The sequence below is a fragment of the Periophthalmus magnuspinnatus genome, chromosome 9, assembly GCF_009829125.3.
Source record: "Periophthalmus magnuspinnatus isolate fPerMag1 chromosome 9, fPerMag1.2.pri, whole genome shotgun sequence".
Lineage (NCBI taxonomy): Eukaryota > Metazoa > Chordata > Actinopteri > Gobiiformes > Gobiidae > Periophthalmus > Periophthalmus magnuspinnatus.
In genome coordinates this window covers 23,537,817-23,556,702 of record NC_047134.1, presented here as the reverse complement: position 1 = coordinate 23,556,702, position 18,886 = coordinate 23,537,817, and the positions used below count along the sequence as shown (strand labels likewise).

The following is an 18,886-nucleotide window of genomic DNA, read 5'->3' as shown; positions in this document are numbered from 1 at the left end:
TTTAATCAGACCTATTCTACAAACTGGACTTTTCAGAGCTTTTAACCATGCTCTAGTCGTTTCTTCTTGTTGAGCCTCTGAAGTTGTATTTGGAGTGATTCATGTTTGAGTACTCTTGAGTAAGATGACTTTAGAACTTCTACTTAAACATAAATCGCAAATCTAATTGTAATCACAGTATTTTTTTTCCAAATCTCCCTCAAAAATTGTGCTTTTGTAGTTTAGATGTCTTAAAACATATTGAAATGCATGTGATGCTTGTATTAGTTCATATTTCAGTCTTCAGTTTCTCAAATGTGTCTTGCCCAAGGACACCACAACTGTACTAATCTGTGGGAGCTGGAATCGCACCACCAACCTGTGCCAACTGAGCCACCGTCGCCATCCAGACTCCTATTTAAACACAAACCGCAAATCTAAGCTCAAACACATCACATCCATATTGCGGTGGATTTTTTAGCAAACACAGTCACATCGAAACTCTGCTGCAGCTCTGAATTCAAAGCAAACATTTTTTCAAATAACATCAGGGCTTGTTTCTTTTTCCACAAAGTTATGAAGTCATTTTGGGGCAGAGAAGCAGGAAATAAACAGGAAATAAACAGGAAGCACGTAGACGGACTTGTGCTGTGAGCCCTGGCATTCTCGGAGTTCATTGTTTTGAGTCACATTCACATTATTATTTGATAAGCCTCTTCTGTGCGCTGCAGCTAATCTCTCACTTCCACACGGCACACTGAAAACTCGCAAACGTACTCTGTGTTTGGGGTTATGTCAGACAATTATTGACTTGAATAAACTTGTAAACTTGTGAAGCACTTTGGTAACTATGACTGTTTTTAAATGTGCTGTGAAAATACGTAGGACTGATTGATTAACAAGGTGCTTTTTTTAGGCCAGTCAGATTAAAACTGAACAATTTGAGGAAAAATATTGTGATTTTTCTGATGTAATTTTAAATGTGTCGAGAAGAATTGACGGAAAGACTGAAATATGAACTGAGAAACTAATACAAGAATCACATTTCAGAACATGTTTGTACAGGGTTAGTAGTTTTTATGCAGAATAATATCCCAAGGAAGCACAGGGAGGGCACCTGACACACACAGACATTTCAGAATATGTTTGTGCAGATCTGAACTACAGGGTTAGCTGTTTTTATGCAGAATAAGACAGGAGATTTTGTTGTTTGTGGAGGAAATTGCGGTACTTCAAAAACTGCAGTCTTTGAAAAATAACCACCATTTGAATGAAAGCAATTAGCAAATCTCAATTTTTTATGACTAGTTAAATGAGTCTATTGTGCGTTGAGATTTGAGAATTTTTTACCAAATAAAGGCCAAAATAAAGTCATTTAAAGGTCCCATATTACACAAAATGGACTCTTGTGAACTTTAAGTCATGTTATAATGTTGTTACTTCCTCAAAAACAGACCTGGAGTCGTTTTGTTTCATTCACACATGTTTGAGTAACACTTTATTATTAGTCTGTCTACATCTCCAAAGCCCAAAACACTGTTCCACCTTGTGATGTCATGTAGTGGTAGTTTTCAATTGAACAGCTCCTTTTACATTTAGTTCAGTAGAGTTTGGCAGTTCCAGAGCTGAAATTATCCAGTTGATTCTAATGAAGGTGTATGGAGTTTAAAAACACAGTGGAGCACTTCCTGTATCACCACATGACATCACAAGGTGGAACAGAGTGTTTTCTTTTTGAGAGAAGTAAGCCTAAATATGCAGGGTTTGTGTGTTAAACAAAACAACTCCAGGTCTGTTTGTGATGAGGAAACATTATAACATAGATCAGAAAATGGTGTGATATGAGCCCTTTAAATATGTCTCTGTTCTAACATTTCTGGCTTGATGTTATTTGTTTTATACAGAGTCTAACACAAGTTTTTTTTTCAAAATATGATGAAGTTCCTACCTTGATGGTGCCTTCGGAGGAGCCACTGATGAAACAGTCCTCTGTGGGGTCCAGGGCGAGGGCTTTGACCGGAGAGTCGTGGGCCTGAAAGCTCTGCCTCTGGTGCCTGTGTGAGAGCTCCAGGACACTCACAAAGCCCCTCCTCCCGCCCGTGATGAGCAGCTGCTGTCGGGGCGCCATACACAGGACCGTGGCCCCGGAGTCATGGCAAAGGAAAGCTACAACAGAGAGGAGGTATGTTTTTAATGTATTGATATTGTTTTTGAGGAGGTAACAGCATTATAACATGACTTAAAGCTCACAAGAGTCAATTTTGCGTAATATAGAACCTTTAAAACAAATACATACGGCTTTCAATCTTCATGACAACATTCTATAATCCCAGTAGTTTAAACAAAACACAAAATCTATCGTCTTCTATCAGTATAAATAAACAACAAAAGTCCCATTAATTTTACCCAACAGCCTCAGAAAGTGGTGCAACTCATGACATGATTTTTGTCGGTTGAAAGCACTTTTAAACCATGAGATTAACACTGCAGGTTTGTGAACTCAATCCCAAACAAATAATGGTTGTTCCGAATTCAATTTTGGAACAGAAAAAATAAATCATATTATTCCCCAAAAGTCTGAACTTTGCTCCAAACCAAATACTTTTACTGGGGTCTGGCTGTGGACCTTTTGATTTAAAAGTCTTAAAATGATCACTGATGATGACTCAAGTGATTAGACCTGGATTAGATTATAATTTACTCGCATTTTCATTACAATTTTCAGAAAGTTAAGTATTCAGTATAAATAAACAAACTTAACTTCAGATCTATATGCTCCAAATATGTGCGTTCTTTTAAAGGGCCCATATTAAACTGTATTCTGATCTCTGTTATAATGTTGTTTCCTCATCAAAAACAGACATTTTTTTTATTTTGATGGAGTTTGTTCCACTGAAAAAGTTGAGCTGACTTGCACCTCCACAAACCGGACTCTCATTTCACGTGCCTACACTTGCTTGTTTCCATAGATATGTTGTTCTTTTTGCTATAATATTCCAGAGAATGGAACTTGAAACTTTCTAAACTTTCTATTTCCATTGAATCATGCAGGTGCCAGGTCCAGAAAGTTACGTACTATCTCTTTAAGTCTAAACAGTCAAACTCATTCTTAATATACAAAGAGAAATCTGGCACATCCCCTTTAAGCAGAGGCTGTAATAGATCCTTACCATGTACGAGGCTGTTGGCCGGTACAACCAGGGTGTCCCATACGCACACGTTCCTACAGAGACAGAGGAGACAGAAGAGACGAAAGGAGAGAAAGGAGAGAGGAGGAGAGAAGAGGAGAGACAGGAGGAGAGGGGAGAAAGAGAAGAGAGAGAAGAGAGGAGAGGAGCAGACAGGAGAGGGAGGGAGAGAGGGAGAGAGGGAGAGAGACCTGTGAGTAGAGGCTGCAGTTCAGTGGAGCAGAGACTTGTCCAATTAGAAATAACTGGGCTCAGGTGAGGACAGAACAAGGTGTCAGAGCTCCTCATGAGTTCATATGGTAAAAGACGATGGTGTTAGAATTGATTTATTGCACATGATAATCTATAATACATCACCCCTTCCAAATATATTTTGAATTAGCACTGCTTAAAACTCCTAAAATACATGATTAAAAATGTTAAAGGTGCTGTACCTGATTTCTATGGTTTCCATTTCTTGTGAAGAATTATTTTATGTTACTGTACACTACATATATACTTTTTACATACTTCCTGCGGACAATAAAAATGCAGACATACTGGATGCAGACAGTACATAGCTGTCTCATTTGACCCCATGGCCTACTTTTAAAACATGTCTGTACTGGGGCAGAACAACTCCACTTTATTACATGAACAACAATCTAGTGCAGCCCCTTAAACAGAATTACCGTACTACAAATACATACCATAAAAAAGGTATTTAGTGAAATGCATGCATAGCTATAAAGCAATGTACTATTTTATACAACAATACAATGTTGTCAAATTACAGTATATTTTATTTTTACTTCACTACATTTTTATACAGGACTGAAAAGTAGAAGTATTTTTTTATTATTGTCTGAGACCTGCTGAAAAGGCTGAGGGTTTATTTTTAACATGTTCATAGTTTAAGCAACCAAAAAAATTGAAAAAACCAAGAAAAGATCAATTCAGTTGTTTCCCAGCACAAACTTTTATCAAAATTACTAGATTTGAAACTTTATAAAACCTCAAAATCAGCGCAAAATACTTTTACTTTTTACTCTTAAAGTACATTTTTAAACAGGTACTTTAATAGTAGATTTTTTCATGAGATACTTTTACTTTTGAGTATTTTTTTGCTCTAGTATCTGTACTTTTATTTAAGAAACAGGATGGAGTATTTCCTCCACTGATTATACAGATGTAGTGTCGGAGTGAGTGTGAACCTGTTGTCTGTGGAGAGTCCGGCCGTAGCGATGAGCGATGACGAGCCCACGAAGACGAAGTCATTGGCCGTTTTATTGTGACACTGTAAAGTCTGGAGCAGAGACACAAAAATGTGGAAGTTATGAAGAATTGTGTTAAATATTACATTTTTATTTACAGATCCAACGAGAACGTGTTAAATTAAAATGATTTTAAGTTGCCTTCTACACAATTACAAAAAAACATTTTACAGGAAGCACTAACTGTTTATTTCATGTAATTTTCCAATCAGAAAGCATGAGCTTCTCACTTTGGTTGTCAGATTCTACGGCAAAAAAATGTATCATGTTTTTTTCCTTGACTTGATCAATCCCAATTTTTTATTTTATTTTATCTACAAATTTCATGAACCTAAACAAGACTAACTTTTAATCAATGCCATTTAATATAAAAATAGTCCAGTTTCTTCCAGAGCTCCAGTCCAAACCACACACTGACAGAGGACTGGCTGTGGGACTCTTGTGGCTTAACTTTGATGATAACAAATGACTGTGTCTTGATCTCAATAAGCTCTGTACACATCAGCACCCTCAGCCTCATTGTTAGCTTCAATACTTCCCTTTAACGCCAATTCTGATTTTAAGGTATAATAAATATTAAAACAACACCACAAACTGAAGTGTTCTACATATAAAAATAATTGGGTAGTGTTTATTAGTGGCATTTTAATTTATTTGAATTTTAATAGGTTGTTTATTTTATGTTTCATGACTTTAATAAAAGAGACTGTTAGCTTTGAGACACACTGAGCTAGCTAGCGTGATAATGTGCATAGATCCTATAGATCATAACATGAGCTCCTCTTTGTTTTAAATTATTGCAATCACAACTGAATCTTATATACTGAGGACACATGACATCATAGACAGCCATTTTGGGTTTAATGTGAACTTAAGGCTGTGCAATTAATACTATTTTAATAGTGAGCTAGATAGCGTGCTAATGTGCACAGAGCCTGTGTCTCAAAGCTAACAGGCACTTTTATTTAAAAATCAGAAAACATTAAATAAATAACCTATAAAAAATAAAAATTCTAATAATAAAGACTATTCATTTATTTTTATATGTAGAATACTTCAGTTTGTTGTGTTTTTTAATATTTATTATACCTCAAAATTAGCATTACCATTAGCATTGAGACACAAACATGTCTCTTTCTAAACACAGAAGTGTCTCTGGGGAAGTATTCATTTTATTTGTGTAGTGTTTAACATGTTGTCAGTGACATCCACGCACAGCTCCCTGTCCACTGCCTCATCTTTAAATGTTTATTCATTTTAGTGTGACTGCAAAAACCTCACAGACATAAAACTGGACAGGAAGTAGTGACGCTAACAGTGAGGTTGAGGGCGCTGTTGTGCAGACCCAATTATCCAAGCAGAAGTAACATTAACAGAGGCAAAACAAGAGAAGGGGAGATAGAAAAGAGGAGCAGAAAACAAATGAGAGTTTTTGTCAGAAAATATGGCAGGAAAGTGTTTATTTACCAGATAAGGTTTAGGCGCAGCTCCACTTGTGTTAGTTTGCCACAGGCTCAAACCTCCATCTGCATCGACAATACCAAACTGTAACAGAACAGCACAAAACAGAACAGTTAAAGTTTAAGTTCTTCAGGTTCTTATGAAACTATTGCTAAATCTTATGTTCAGTTTGTTTCCAAGTGAAATAACTATAACAGCATTTAATACAGTATGGAGGGACTAGACACTTTTCGTTTTCATGGAGATGCTATGGCTTTGTCTGGAAAACAATAAGGCATGAAAACTATCTTTTCTAGCAAATACTCACATTGTAGCAAAGAAAAAAGTCCATATTTTTACATTTTATAGTCAAATCCTCAAAGTAGCTACCCTATGTAAAAATATAATTCCTTACATCTTGCTTCATGTATCTGAAATGCTGCATGTATATAAAATGTAAAAATTGCTAAAAAATAAACACTGAATGAGAGTGTGTGTCCAAAATTAGTACTGTATATAAGAGCTGCTATTGTAACTTGGCCTGGTGGTGTCCTTGCTTGTCTCTGTGGAGATGGAGAACTTTAATACCATAACGTGGAACATACCAGACAAATTAATAACATTTCCATAGACATTAACAGATGATGAACCCTCCGCCAGGCACCTGTTTCCTGGCATGGATACACCGAAACATTATCTACATAACATGTGATCAAGCCATAGATCAATACATAAATGCTGAAATGGGGTGTTACAATCCTTTTTTTTTTTTTTTTTTTTTTACAGTGTACTTGTTGCATAATAATTTCCTCACATTAGAACACAATAATATTAAATTAAAAGAGACGCTACATCACTTTTCTAATGTTATTGATTCTGTTTAGATGTGTGCACTCTATGGGTCCTCTTGGAACAGCGCCCTCTGCCTGTCAGATCCTCTCAGTCTTTAATACAGTTTAAGACTAGACTGAAAACCAACCTCTTCTCCCTGGTATTTAATACTAACTACACAGGATATATTTGTGTTTTACTGTTCTGTTCCTATGTATAGTGTTATCTGTTTTATGTGAAGCACGTGGGTCATATGAAGTCGTTTTAAATGTGTGAATTGATAGGGGAGAGGATTATGCTTTGCCTGGAGTGTTTCACAGTATGGCATTAAATATTTACATCTTCTATTTATCCAATTATAGGTGTTTTTATTGCTGAAAAATACCTTGGAAAAAACAACTGACATGCTCTCCTCCCCAAAGATCTGCCCTGTAACTTCACCTGGTGACGTTACCTGCTCGTCTACATGGATATAGACACGTTTAAAGCAATACTGTGGAACATTCTAAGCAAAACAGGTTTAACTTTTTCTTCCACCCACTCCTTTATCAATATTTTTGTTGTTTTTATTGCAATATCACATTTGTATTGATTAGTTTAAAATAAAGACCTCCATCCATCATCATAGTCTGTGCTGGTGCATATGCTAACCTTGTTGCCTTGGTGACTGAATCGTATGCGAGTGACTCTGGAGTTTCCTGGGCTCCGAAAGCAGATGATCTGTTGAGAATGACCCCACTCGAACATACGCACGCTGCCATCTTGAGCACCAGTCAAATCTGAAAGAGAAAAAAAACATGAAAACCACTTTACACAAGTCTCTCAGAGCAGAGCGCAGCCTTGTCCCAGCTCCCTACATGATGTTTTGGCTTTTCTTTGCTCCCAAAATCCATCTGTTGTATAATTGATTGAGGAGATGGTTTATTTCACACAGGCTTGGGCAGACCTCATTATAACCCGCTGGGCCCTTTTTCCACCCAAGTATCTCTCAGCTCCCTCTCCACACTTCGGACTAGCACAAAACATAAGCATAGAAGATTGTGTGCGTTCAGCCTTTTCTTAAAACATTAGAACAGGGAGGAAAAAATAAACTCCAGTACCACACATGACATTTGGGTAACTAATTTCACTAAAATATAGTTAAAAAGAGGGTATTATACTTCTATGTGCCAGTCCCATTGACTGTATATATAAATGGATGTACCTAATCTACTAGCCGCCACGTTCCAAATAGGAAGTGATCATGGGCGCGCTTCTGGCTCCATTGACTCTGGCTCCTATTCACGTTCTATTGGAAAAATGTCACCGTTCTCTTTATAACTGCTGCTGCTGTCAGGCTCGTCATTTTTGTCCTGGGGTTTTATTTTTCTATTGTGTCAGTAAATCAAGATATGAACATTAATAACAGACAAATCACCATGTTACCGTTTACCTTTTTGAAAATGCTACACTCACCGAAAACAACGCATTCAAATGTTTTAATAAGTTTCACAACACAGTCAGCGTGCATCCCGCTCATGAAACTACTGCACATCGCATCAGATTTGTGAAGTTGTAGCGTATTATTTTGTCCTGCTTTTGTATATTTATGGAGAATTGTGATGAGGGAGCTTGGGTGACGTAGGCTTGTGGACGGAGTTTTGGATAGGATTGCACTGCTAACTGCAAAGAGGGTTTGAATAGGCTCTGAGGGAGATCGTTAAATTACTCATGTATGGAAAACCTCTCCAGGCATCCAGGAGGAAACAATGTTATGACATGGTAGAAAGCTCCACAAAGTCAATTTTACTCTTTACCATCTGAAGATTTTGCATATGTTGTCTCTGTTAGAGTGTTCGTCCACTGATCCGAAGGCTGGTGGTTCAAATCCCATTCTTGACCCAAACATTATAGGTAGAGCAGATCCACTGACCTACAGGTTGGCAGTGTGATACCAGCTCCCACAGATGAACACTGTCATGCCCTTGAGTAAGACACTTAACCCACCTCGCCCCCAGAGTCTGTGTACCAAAACTGTCTGATTTGTGCATGTTTGAGTCATCCTGTACTGTTCTGCATTCAAGGCTCGAGTGGTAACAAAGTTTCTGCCTTCACTGTTATAATTTTACTTCCTGATTGGAAATGTGCAGCAGATGCAAAGAGGTAAACATTCCATAATTGTTACTTGGCAACCGCATTTTACACAAAGGCCCGATGCACATATGGAACCAGCTCGTCTAATTTCTACACTAATTAGTATTTGGCAAAGAATAACACCTTTGTTTTATGAAAGGACGGATTCAATCAGAAAAATAGATTTCTTGTTTATAAATTATGTCGGCCTTTTTAGATGGATGTTTAACATTGATTCTGTGGCACTAATGTTTTAGAAGTAGCTGTTTCACAAGTTTCAGGTAGAGATGGACCAATATGGGTTTTTTCATGACTGATATTGTATGTTTAGAATACAGAACAACTGATAGTTTTGGGTCGATATACAGAGCTGATTTTGATAATTTTTCCCAAATTATGTCATTTAATTTTACTACAAACTCCCCCCAAGCTGTGTTTTTTTTTTTTTTTTTACCACTTATAGGGAAGCTGAGTATCACATTTTGTGCAGCTTTGTCTTTGTATTAAAGTGTAAATATAAAGCCTTAAGTGTATTTTTTTAAGCAGCAGATCGACCAAAATAAAATATTGGCCTGTGCTGCAGATTTAAGGCTGATAGCCGATATGCTAAAAAGTCCAAATATTGGCCTGACTTTGCGTCCGATATGTCTAGTTTCAGATTCCTGGTTATCGGCGCCATTTTGAGGACCTATGGCAAAAAAAATAAATTATTGTGTTTTGTAAAATGCTGAAACAACTAGAAATACACTGGTCCAGCTTTTTTAGCCCCAATACTGATTTTGATGCTATAGCTTCAAACAAAGTGAAGAAGCAGCTTGGATGAGCAGCCAAACGTCTTCACTCCTACAACTTTTTGTCCATTTGACAAGTTTAAATTTTTCTTTTACTAAGGATCATACCTGGACAACTGAGGAATTACACAGACACTAGAGTTTCAAGTATCTGGCAACACCCAGTATTAACAGATATCAAAGCAGAGACTGGAAATTGTATTTAATTCCTTTAAAAAAAATAAAATAAGACAAAACTGATCCAGAAGTGTTATGTAGCTGTTACTTATCTCTCAAATAAAGGCAGAACAACTTTTTGTAAATAAAAATTCAAACATTATGAGACATTCTGGACCGTCTTATTACATCGATTTATATTTGCGACCAGGATATCGACTGAACCAATATTTGGGAGCTGATATTCGATCCAGCAAATGTTTCAGTATAGGCACCAATATCCGACACCAGTATTGGATAATTGCACCCCTAGAGGCAACAGTGCTAATTTTTCCATCGGCCTGAAACCTCATGGATAACTTCTTTCAACTTCACAAACTGCGACTTGATTGATGGAAACTATGATAAATATTTGCAACAATTACAAAAACAAAAAAACCATAAGCACCTAATGTGTTTTATGTAATGTTGGACTATTCCCAAATTTTAACATAAGAATTGTATGGGACTTTGTAGAAAAATGGTTTAAACTGGATCACACTTACAGTAGGGCAGCGTGGGATGAGACGCCATTCTTCTCACATTGTTGATGTTTCTTTTGATCATCTGAAGGCACAAGAGGAGAGATTCATGTTATTATGTCAATCAAAAATGCTACTATCAACGATCATGCTAAACAATTTGATAAACCTGACTCAAGTGGTAAATAGTCACATTTTTATAGAGCGCTTTTAGTCACTCAAAGCTCTTTACGTCAAGGAACCATTACTCATTCACACTCATTCATACATAAGTGTTCGCAGACACTGGTGGCGAGTTAATGGGTTAAGTGTCTTGCCCAAGGAAACAATAGCAGCATTCATCTGTGGGAGCTGGAATCGTACAGCGAACAGGTGGGTCACTGGATCTGACCTTGGATCATTTTAAATTACAACTAAAGCCACTGGTAAAATTATTTCAAACTACCAATAATTTCAAAAACACTAAACTACCACAAATAAGAAGATTTTGACGATATCTGTCAACTGGGTTTCAGTTAAATCACAATTCGATATTTTTCCCAAATCGTTGAGATGTTGCTCATTGCGTCCAGCCCATTCAGATTTTCGATTTTGATTTGATTGTGATTAATCTTGCAGTCCTAGTTCCAATCCCTAACAATGAATGGTAAACTTCAGCATTTCAGGAATTCCTTTCAAAAACCTTCAGAGCGACAGGAGCACATTTGTCTTCTGATCTGACGGTTGATGGTTTGACTCCCGTTCTCGACATAAAAAAAATCATTGTTCAGTCAGATCCATTGACCCACTGGTTGGCGATTCAAACTCCCACAGATGAGTGCTGTCGTTGTGTCCTTGGATGAGACATTTAACCCAGCTTGTCCCCAGTGTCTGTGTACACTGGTGTGTGAATGTGAGTGTGTGAATGGGTGAGTGGTTCCTTCATGTAAAGCTCTTTGACTGTCTTGAAAATAAAGTGCTATATAAAAACGTGTCCATTGACCATATAGGCCCCTGCCCTCCATTAAAAATGATAATATACTTATAATGCTGCCTTCACGACCGAGAAGTGTTTCAGAACCAAACATTTCCTATTTGAAATGAACACAGAATTGGGTTTGCTGAATACGCAGCTCTAACGCTCTGGGCAAAATCAGCCTTAAGATAAACATGAATAATTAATAATAGTTATCTAAACTGCTTTGAGGTCTCAGTCCTGGGAGTAAATGAGGCCAAAAGTTAAGAAAGAACATAAATTAATTACATAGAACTAAAATATATACACCCCTCCCCGGACCGCCACCTTAACGTGGTGGAGGGGTTTGAGCACCCGAATGATCCTGGGAGCTATGTTGTCGGGGGCTCCATGCCCCTAGTAGGGTCACCCATGGCAAACAGGTCCTGGGAGACGGGTCTGACTAAGAGCGGTTCAGAAGCCCATCATGAAGAGGAAAACAATGAGGCCGTTTACGTCGGGGTGGGGTGGGTGCTCCGCAGCGAGCGCCTGGTGGCCTGGCCTTTCCCTACGGGGCCCGTGTTGAAGTTCACCCCGGTGAACGAGAGGGTCGCGTCCCTGCGCCTTCGGGTCGGGGACAGGTCTCTCACTGTTGTGTCGGCCTACGGGCCAAACAGCAGAGCGGAGTACCCAGCCTTCTTGGAGTCCCTGGGAGGGGTACTAGACAGTGCACCAACCGGGGACTCCGTTGTTCTCCTGGGGGACTTCAATGCCCATGTGGGTAATGACAGTGACACTTGGAGGGGCGTGATTGGGAGGAATGGCCTCCCCGATCTGAACCCGAGTGGTGTTTTGTTATTGGACTTCTGTGCTAGTCACAGCTTGTCCATAACAAACACCATGTTCGAGCACAAGGGTGTCCATCGGTGCACGTGGCACCAGGACACTCTCCGTCGGAGGTCGATGATCGACTTTGTTGTCGTGTCATCTGACCTCCAATCGCGTGTCTCAGACACTCGGGTGAAGAGAGGGGCTGAGCTGTCAACTGATCACCACCTGGTGGTGAGTTGGATCCGCTGGCGGAGGAGGAAGCCGGACAGACCTGGCAGGCCCAAGCGCCTCGTGAGGGTCTGCTGGGAACGTCTGGCGGAGCCCTCTGTCAGAGGGGTCTTCAACTCCCTCCTCCGGGAGAGCTTCTCCCTGATCCCAGGGAAGGCTGGGGACATGGACTCTGAGTGAGCCATGTTCTCCACCTCTATTGTCGATGCGGCTGCTCGTAGTTGTGGTCGTAAGGTCTGCGGTGCTTGTCGCAGCGGCAATCCCCAAACCCGGTGGTGGACACCGGAAGTAAGGGATGCTGTCAAGCTGAAGAAGGAGTCCTATCGAGCCTTGTTGGCTCGTGGGACTCCTGAGGCAGCTGATGAGTACCGGCGAGCCAAGCGTGCCGCGGCTCAGGCAGTCACAGAGGCAAAAACTCGGGGTTGGGAGGAGTTCGGGGAGGCCATGGAGGAGGACTATCGGACGGCCTCAAAGAGATTCTGGCAAACTGTCCGACGCCTCAGGAGGGGGAAGCAGTGCTTCACCAACACTGTTTACAGTGCGGGTGGAGAGCTGCTGACCTTGACTGGGGATGTTGTCGGGCGGTGGAAGGAATACTTTGAGGATCTCCTCAATCCCACTGTCACGTCTTCCGAGGAGGAAACAGAAACTGGGGACCCGGAGGCGGACTCGTCCATCACCCTGGCTGAAGTCACTGAGGTGGTTGGCAAGCTCCTCGGTGGCAAGGCTCCGGGGGTGGACGAGATCCGTCCTGAGTATCTCAAGTCTCTGGATGTTGTGGGGCTGTCTTGGCTGACACGTCTCTGCAACATCACGTGGCGGTCGGGGACAGTACCTGTGGAATGGCAGACCGGTGTGGTGGTCCCTCTGTATAAGAAGGGGGACCGGAGGGTGTGTTCCAATTACAGGGGAATCACACTCCTCAGCCTTCCCGGTAAGGTCTATTCCAGGGTACTGGAGAGGAGAATCCGACCGATAGTCGAACCTCGGATTCAGGAGGAGCAGTGTGGTTTTCGTCCTGGTCATGGAACACTGGACCAGCTCTATACTCTCCATCGGGTCCTCGAGGGCTCATGGGAGTATGCCCAACCAGTCCACATGTGTTTTGTGGATCTGGAGAAGGCATTCGACCGTGTCCCTCGTGGTGTCCTTTGGGGGGTGCTCCAGGAGTATGGCGTCCGGGGCTCTTTGCTAAGGGCTGTCCAATCCCTGTATGACCGGTGCAGGAGCTGTGTTCGCATTGCCGGCAGTAAGTCAGGCCTGTTCCCGGTGCATGTTGGACTCCGCCAGGGCTGCCCTTTGTCACCGGTTCTGTTCATTATATTTATGGACAGAATTTCTAGGTGCAGCCAGGGGCCGGAGGGGACCTGGTTTGGGAACCACAGGATTTCATCTCTGCTGTTTGCAGATGATGTTGTCCTGATGGCTTCTTCGAGCCAGGACCTGCAGCAGGCACTGGGGCGGTGAGTGTGAAGCGGCTGGGATGAGAATCAGCTCCTCCAAATCCGAGGCCATGGTTCTCGACCGGAAAAAGGTAGGAAGGATGGAGCTTGAGATTGACAGGCGGATCTGTGCAGCGTCTGCAGTGATGCGGTTGCTGTATCGGTCCGTTGTGGTAAAGAAGGAGCTGAGCCCAAAGGCAAAACTCTCGATTTACTGGTCAATCTACGTTCCTACCCTCACCTATGGTCATGAGCTTTGGGTAATGACCGAAACCAGTTGAGGTGGCTCGGGCATCTGCTCAGGATGCCTCCTGGACGCCTCTCTAGGGAGGTGTTCTGGGCATGTCCCACCAGGAGGAGGCCCCGGGGAAGACCCAGGACACGCGGGAGGGACTATGTCTCTCGGCTGGCCTGGGAATGCCTTGGGGTCCCACCGGAGGAGCTGGAGGACGTGTCCGGGGTGAGAGAAGTCTGGGAGTCCCTGCTTAGACTGCTGCCCCCGCGACCCGGCCCCGGATAAGCGGAAGAAAATAAATGGATGGATGGATGGATGGATAAAACATATACAAATACTAACTTGTATTGAATACTACTAATACCTGAGTACACTCAGCTAAAGGATTATTAGGAACACCTGTTCAATTTCTCCTTAATGCAATTATCTAATCAACCAATCACATGGCAGTTGCTTCAATGCATCTAGGGGTGTGGTCCTGGTCAAGACAATCTCCTGAAATCCAAACTGAATGTCAGAATGGGAAAGAAAGGTGATTTAAGCAATTTTGAGCATGGCATGGTTGTTGGTGCCAGACGGGCCAGTCTGAGTATTTCACAATCTGCTCAGTTACTGGGATTTTCACGCACAACCATTTCTAGGGTTTACAAAGAATGGTGTGAAAAGGGAAAAACATCCAGTCCTGTGGGCGAAAATGCCTTGTTAATGCTAGAGGTCAGAGGAGAATGGCCCAAGTGATTCAAGCTGATAGAAGAGCAACGTTGACTGAAATAACCACTCGTTACAACCGAGGAATGCAGCAAAGCATTTGTGAAGCCACAACACGCACAACCTTGAGGCGGATGGGCTACAACAGCAGAAGACCCCACCGGGTACCACTCATCTCCATTACAAATAGGAAAAAGAGGCTACAATTTGCACGAGCTCACCAAAATTGGACAGTTGAAGACTGAAAAAATGTTGCCTGGTCTGATGAGTCTCGATTTCTGTTGAGACATTCAAATGGTAGAATCAAAATTTGGCATAAACAGAATGAGAACATGGATCCATCATGCCTTGTTACCACTGTGCAGGCTGGTGGTGGTGGTGTAATGGTGTGGGGGATGTTTTCTTGGCACATTTTAGGTCCCTTAGTGCCAATTGGGCAACATTTAAATGCCACAGGCTACCTGAACATTGTTTCTGACCACGTCCATCCCTTCATGAACACCATGTACCCATCCTCTCTCTGATGGCTACTTCCAGCAGGATAATGCACCATGTCATAAAGCTCAAATCATTTCAAATTGGTTTCTTGAACATGACAATGAGTTCACTGTACTACAATGGCCCCCACAGTCACCAGATCTCAACCCAATAGAGCACCTTTGGGATGTGGTGGAACGGGAGCTTCGTGCCCTGGATGTGCATCCCACAAATCTCCATCAACTGCAAGATGCTCCTATCAATATGGGCCAACATTTCTAAAAAATGCTTTCAGCACCTTGTTGGATCAATGCCACGTAGAATTAAGGCGGTTCTGAAGGCGAAAGGGGGTTAAACACCGTATTAGTATGGTGTTCCTAATAATCCTTCAGGTGAGTGTATAAAGCTGCACTATGAGATGCTAATCTCAGGGACAGAAGAGTTTATGTACCAGACCCTTCTTTGTGTAGCAGCCATCGTGTTCTCAAAATCCATGTAAAAGTTTATAAAAAAAATGTTTATGTTGTACCAACTCAGGACACATTTTGGACCATACAGTAATGGGAACTAATTAACTAACTGAAAATAGGACCAACAGTTATTTATTTTGTTCATAAACTCTCTGACACTCACCACCGCTGCCCCTCGTCCAGTCTGTAGTCCTCCTAACCAGGGCATGTTTATGGGGGTCCCAGGGCTGCTGTGGGTGTACGGCGTGGTCCCATGAAGAGCAGCGAAGTCGTCCCGGGCATGGACCACCAAGAACTCATCTCCACCCACGCTAGAGACAGATTACAGTTCAAACATTAAACAAGTTAATAATACTGTTTACTTAAAGCAATTGTACTTAAACCTATTGTGCTGGTGTGGGCTCTATAGTTATCTATGACACCAGTGGATCATTATGTTATAATTTACACATTTAAATTACAATATTCATCTAAACGACTTAATAAAAGGAACAAGTCCACTGGCTTACATGTTAGAAAACGGCGATGCCCAATGGGAGCTGACGTCGCCGTAAATGTCATCACAATGCACCTCTCACTAGTGAGCAGCTGACTTTTATTTGTACCAAAATGACAACGCGACACTGTCGAATCCTATGAATATCAGCGAAGAAAATAAAACTGAAGAATGAAATGCGTACGCCACAGTGTGCATGTACCAGTGGAAGTGAAAATGGGGATTGATCGGCAGAATGGCGTCTTGAAAATAAGCGATTAAAGATTACTCAATCATGAATCACTGCAAATACAACTTCAGAGGCTCAATGAGAAGAAACAACTAGAACATGGTTCAAAGCTCAGAAAAGTAAATTGTGTAGAATAGGTCTGATTTAATGTAAATTATGATTGTGAGCTTTCAGAACTGGGTAGTAGTGCCTGAGTTATATTAACTTTAATAACTTACTTCTACTTGAGTAATATTGTCTATGAGTACTCCTACTTAAAAGGTGCACTATGTAACGTTTCTGGCTGAGGGTCTGCTGCTCGTCTCCATAGAGATGTAGGGCAATAAAATGACATATCTTGCATTTATTTAATTATTGGTGTTTATCAATAACATATCTATGGGTGCAAGCAGGTGGTGATCTCTGACATAGTTCAACTTTAAAGGTCCTGTATTACACAAAACAGACTCTTGTGAGCTTTAAGTCATGTTATAATGCCGTTATCTCCTCAAAAACATACCTGGATTTGTGTTTTGTTTCATTCACACACCTTGTTCTTCCACCTTGTGATATCATGAAGTGGTAGTTTCAAGTTAATAGCCAACTTTTACCTTTAGTTTGATTGATAGATTGGCAATTTTAGGGCTGAAATCATCCAAATGATTCTATTGAAGGTGTATGGAGTTTAAAAACACAGTGGAGCACTTCCTGTATTACCACATGACATCACAAAGTGGAACAGTGTTTTCAGTTTGAGAGAAGAACTGAGCGTAAATATGCAGGGTTTGTGTGTTAAACATGTGTGAATGAAACAAAACAACTCCAGGTCTGTTTGTGATGAGGAAACAACATTATAACATAGATCAGAAAATTGCATGATATGGGCCCTTTAAATAGAAGTTTACCATGATATACTTTGACTAATACTTGAGTAATATTACCTTGGAGTGTTGGTATTTAAACTTGGGTATGATTTTCGTCTTGTCTACCCACCCTGTGATTATTATGCAGCTCAACAAGAGAAAAAGATGAACAACTCTAAGTATATGCCACCTACACAAAACAGTCGAGCACCAATCGCTTGGTTCACACCCACACTAGATTTAGCTGCAGTGGTGGAAAAGGTCAAAGGTCATATAGAAGGCACCCGGGTTGAACTTCACTGAGCGAACAGAAAGTACAGATGGGGTAGAACATATCGACTAAAAATAATGCAGCTATAATTTGTTATGTAATCCAGATGCCAATATAGAGCAGTGCTACCAAAATGTGCTCAAACCATAGACTGTATAAAGAAGTGGACTAAGTCAGTATGACGTCACCAATAGCGTTCAGCTCCAGTCAAATGAAGCTCATCGAGGCTGCAGTTATAGGGGTGAATTTGGAGCCGAGTTCTGTATTAGGAATTCCAACCACGATTATCATGGAAACCAAAGAGCCAATCTGAAGCAAAGCTGTGGAAGGTAACACCTGCCCCCTACCCGCACCACTGGTTTAGCAGGGGGCAGGCGTTTAGATTTGTCTGTTATCAATGGTCATATTTTGATTTATGGACACAGTAGCGAAATAAAAACACTGAGATTGTGTAGTGCAGGTTAGTACAAAGATTTTAAAACCAAAATGATGAGCCTGACAGCAGCAGTTACAGAGAGATGGGCGACAATTTTCCAATGTAAAATGAATTGGAGCCAGAGTCGATAGTGTGCCCATAGTCACTTCCTGTTTGGAATATGGCAGCTAGCAGGTTAGCTATGTCCATTTATATATACAGACTATGGCTCAAATATGTAATGTGTACATGTCTAGGTTGAAATATTGAGGAAAGCATAAGTGCAAGTAAGTTTGGACCACTGCAAACCGTTTAAGATGAACTAGTTCTGTTTTTCACATCTCAAGAACAGGTACAGCAGCCTAGAATATTAGAATTTTTGTTGTTGTTTTTACATTTTAATGCACTTGAAAAGCACTTTACAACAGCAAAAACTGAACCAAAGTGCTATACAAATAAAGTTTGATTGATTGATAGAATATCTTATCAGAAGGTATAGCAGTCACCTCCACTCTCTCAGGCTGGAGGTCTACTGGTAATAATGGACTCAGGGTTGAACTTTAACAGTCACATCAAATCAATAATATCTGCAGCTTTTTACCGTCTAAAAACACTGAAAAAAATCAAAGGTTTACCGTCAAAACCAGACTGACATTTGAACGTAAACAGGACCATGAACGCTTGTATTCATCACAGGCTCCTGAAAATGTGCTGTTTAAATCCATTTTGTATTTTGTCTTGAGTTTTCAGACAATCTTAAAATTGATCAGGCTCCGTTTGCTAATGACTGCATTGTGTCACAATGGCAACTCCTGAACATCCCACCATTGACATACATGCAACACACCCCAAGCACGATGTCACTATTATCAATTAATCTGTTTTGAAAATTATCTTCTGTTGTCTATCAAGTGTGTTTTTGTTATCGTTGTGGTATCTATTTGGGAAAGTTTATTTATACAGCACATTTAAAACAACTTCAGCTGATCAAAGTGCTTCACAACAAAAAAAACTAATATACAGATAACACAATACAT

At 40.8% G+C, this 18,886-nt stretch overlaps 1 protein-coding gene across 1 annotated transcript in view; it reads right to left on the bottom strand.

Annotated features, from left to right (window-relative positions):
* Positions 1–18,886, bottom strand: part of LOC117375674 (dmX-like protein 1) — a 91,453-nt gene that overhangs the window by 6,197 nt on the left and 66,370 nt on the right. Inside the window, exons 45-51 of the mRNA XM_055224281.1 lie at positions 15,760–15,907; positions 10,296–10,356; positions 7,343–7,470; positions 5,888–5,965; positions 4,361–4,452; positions 3,150–3,202; positions 1,928–2,145 (exon numbers count right to left, since the gene is read on the bottom strand). Of these exons, the coding sequence (XP_055080256.1) occupies positions 1,928–2,145; positions 3,150–3,202; positions 4,361–4,452; positions 5,888–5,965; positions 7,343–7,470; positions 10,296–10,356; positions 15,760–15,907 (778 nt within the window). The remainder of the gene's footprint in view (positions 1–1,927; positions 2,146–3,149; positions 3,203–4,360; positions 4,453–5,887; positions 5,966–7,342; positions 7,471–10,295; positions 10,357–15,759; positions 15,908–18,886) is intronic.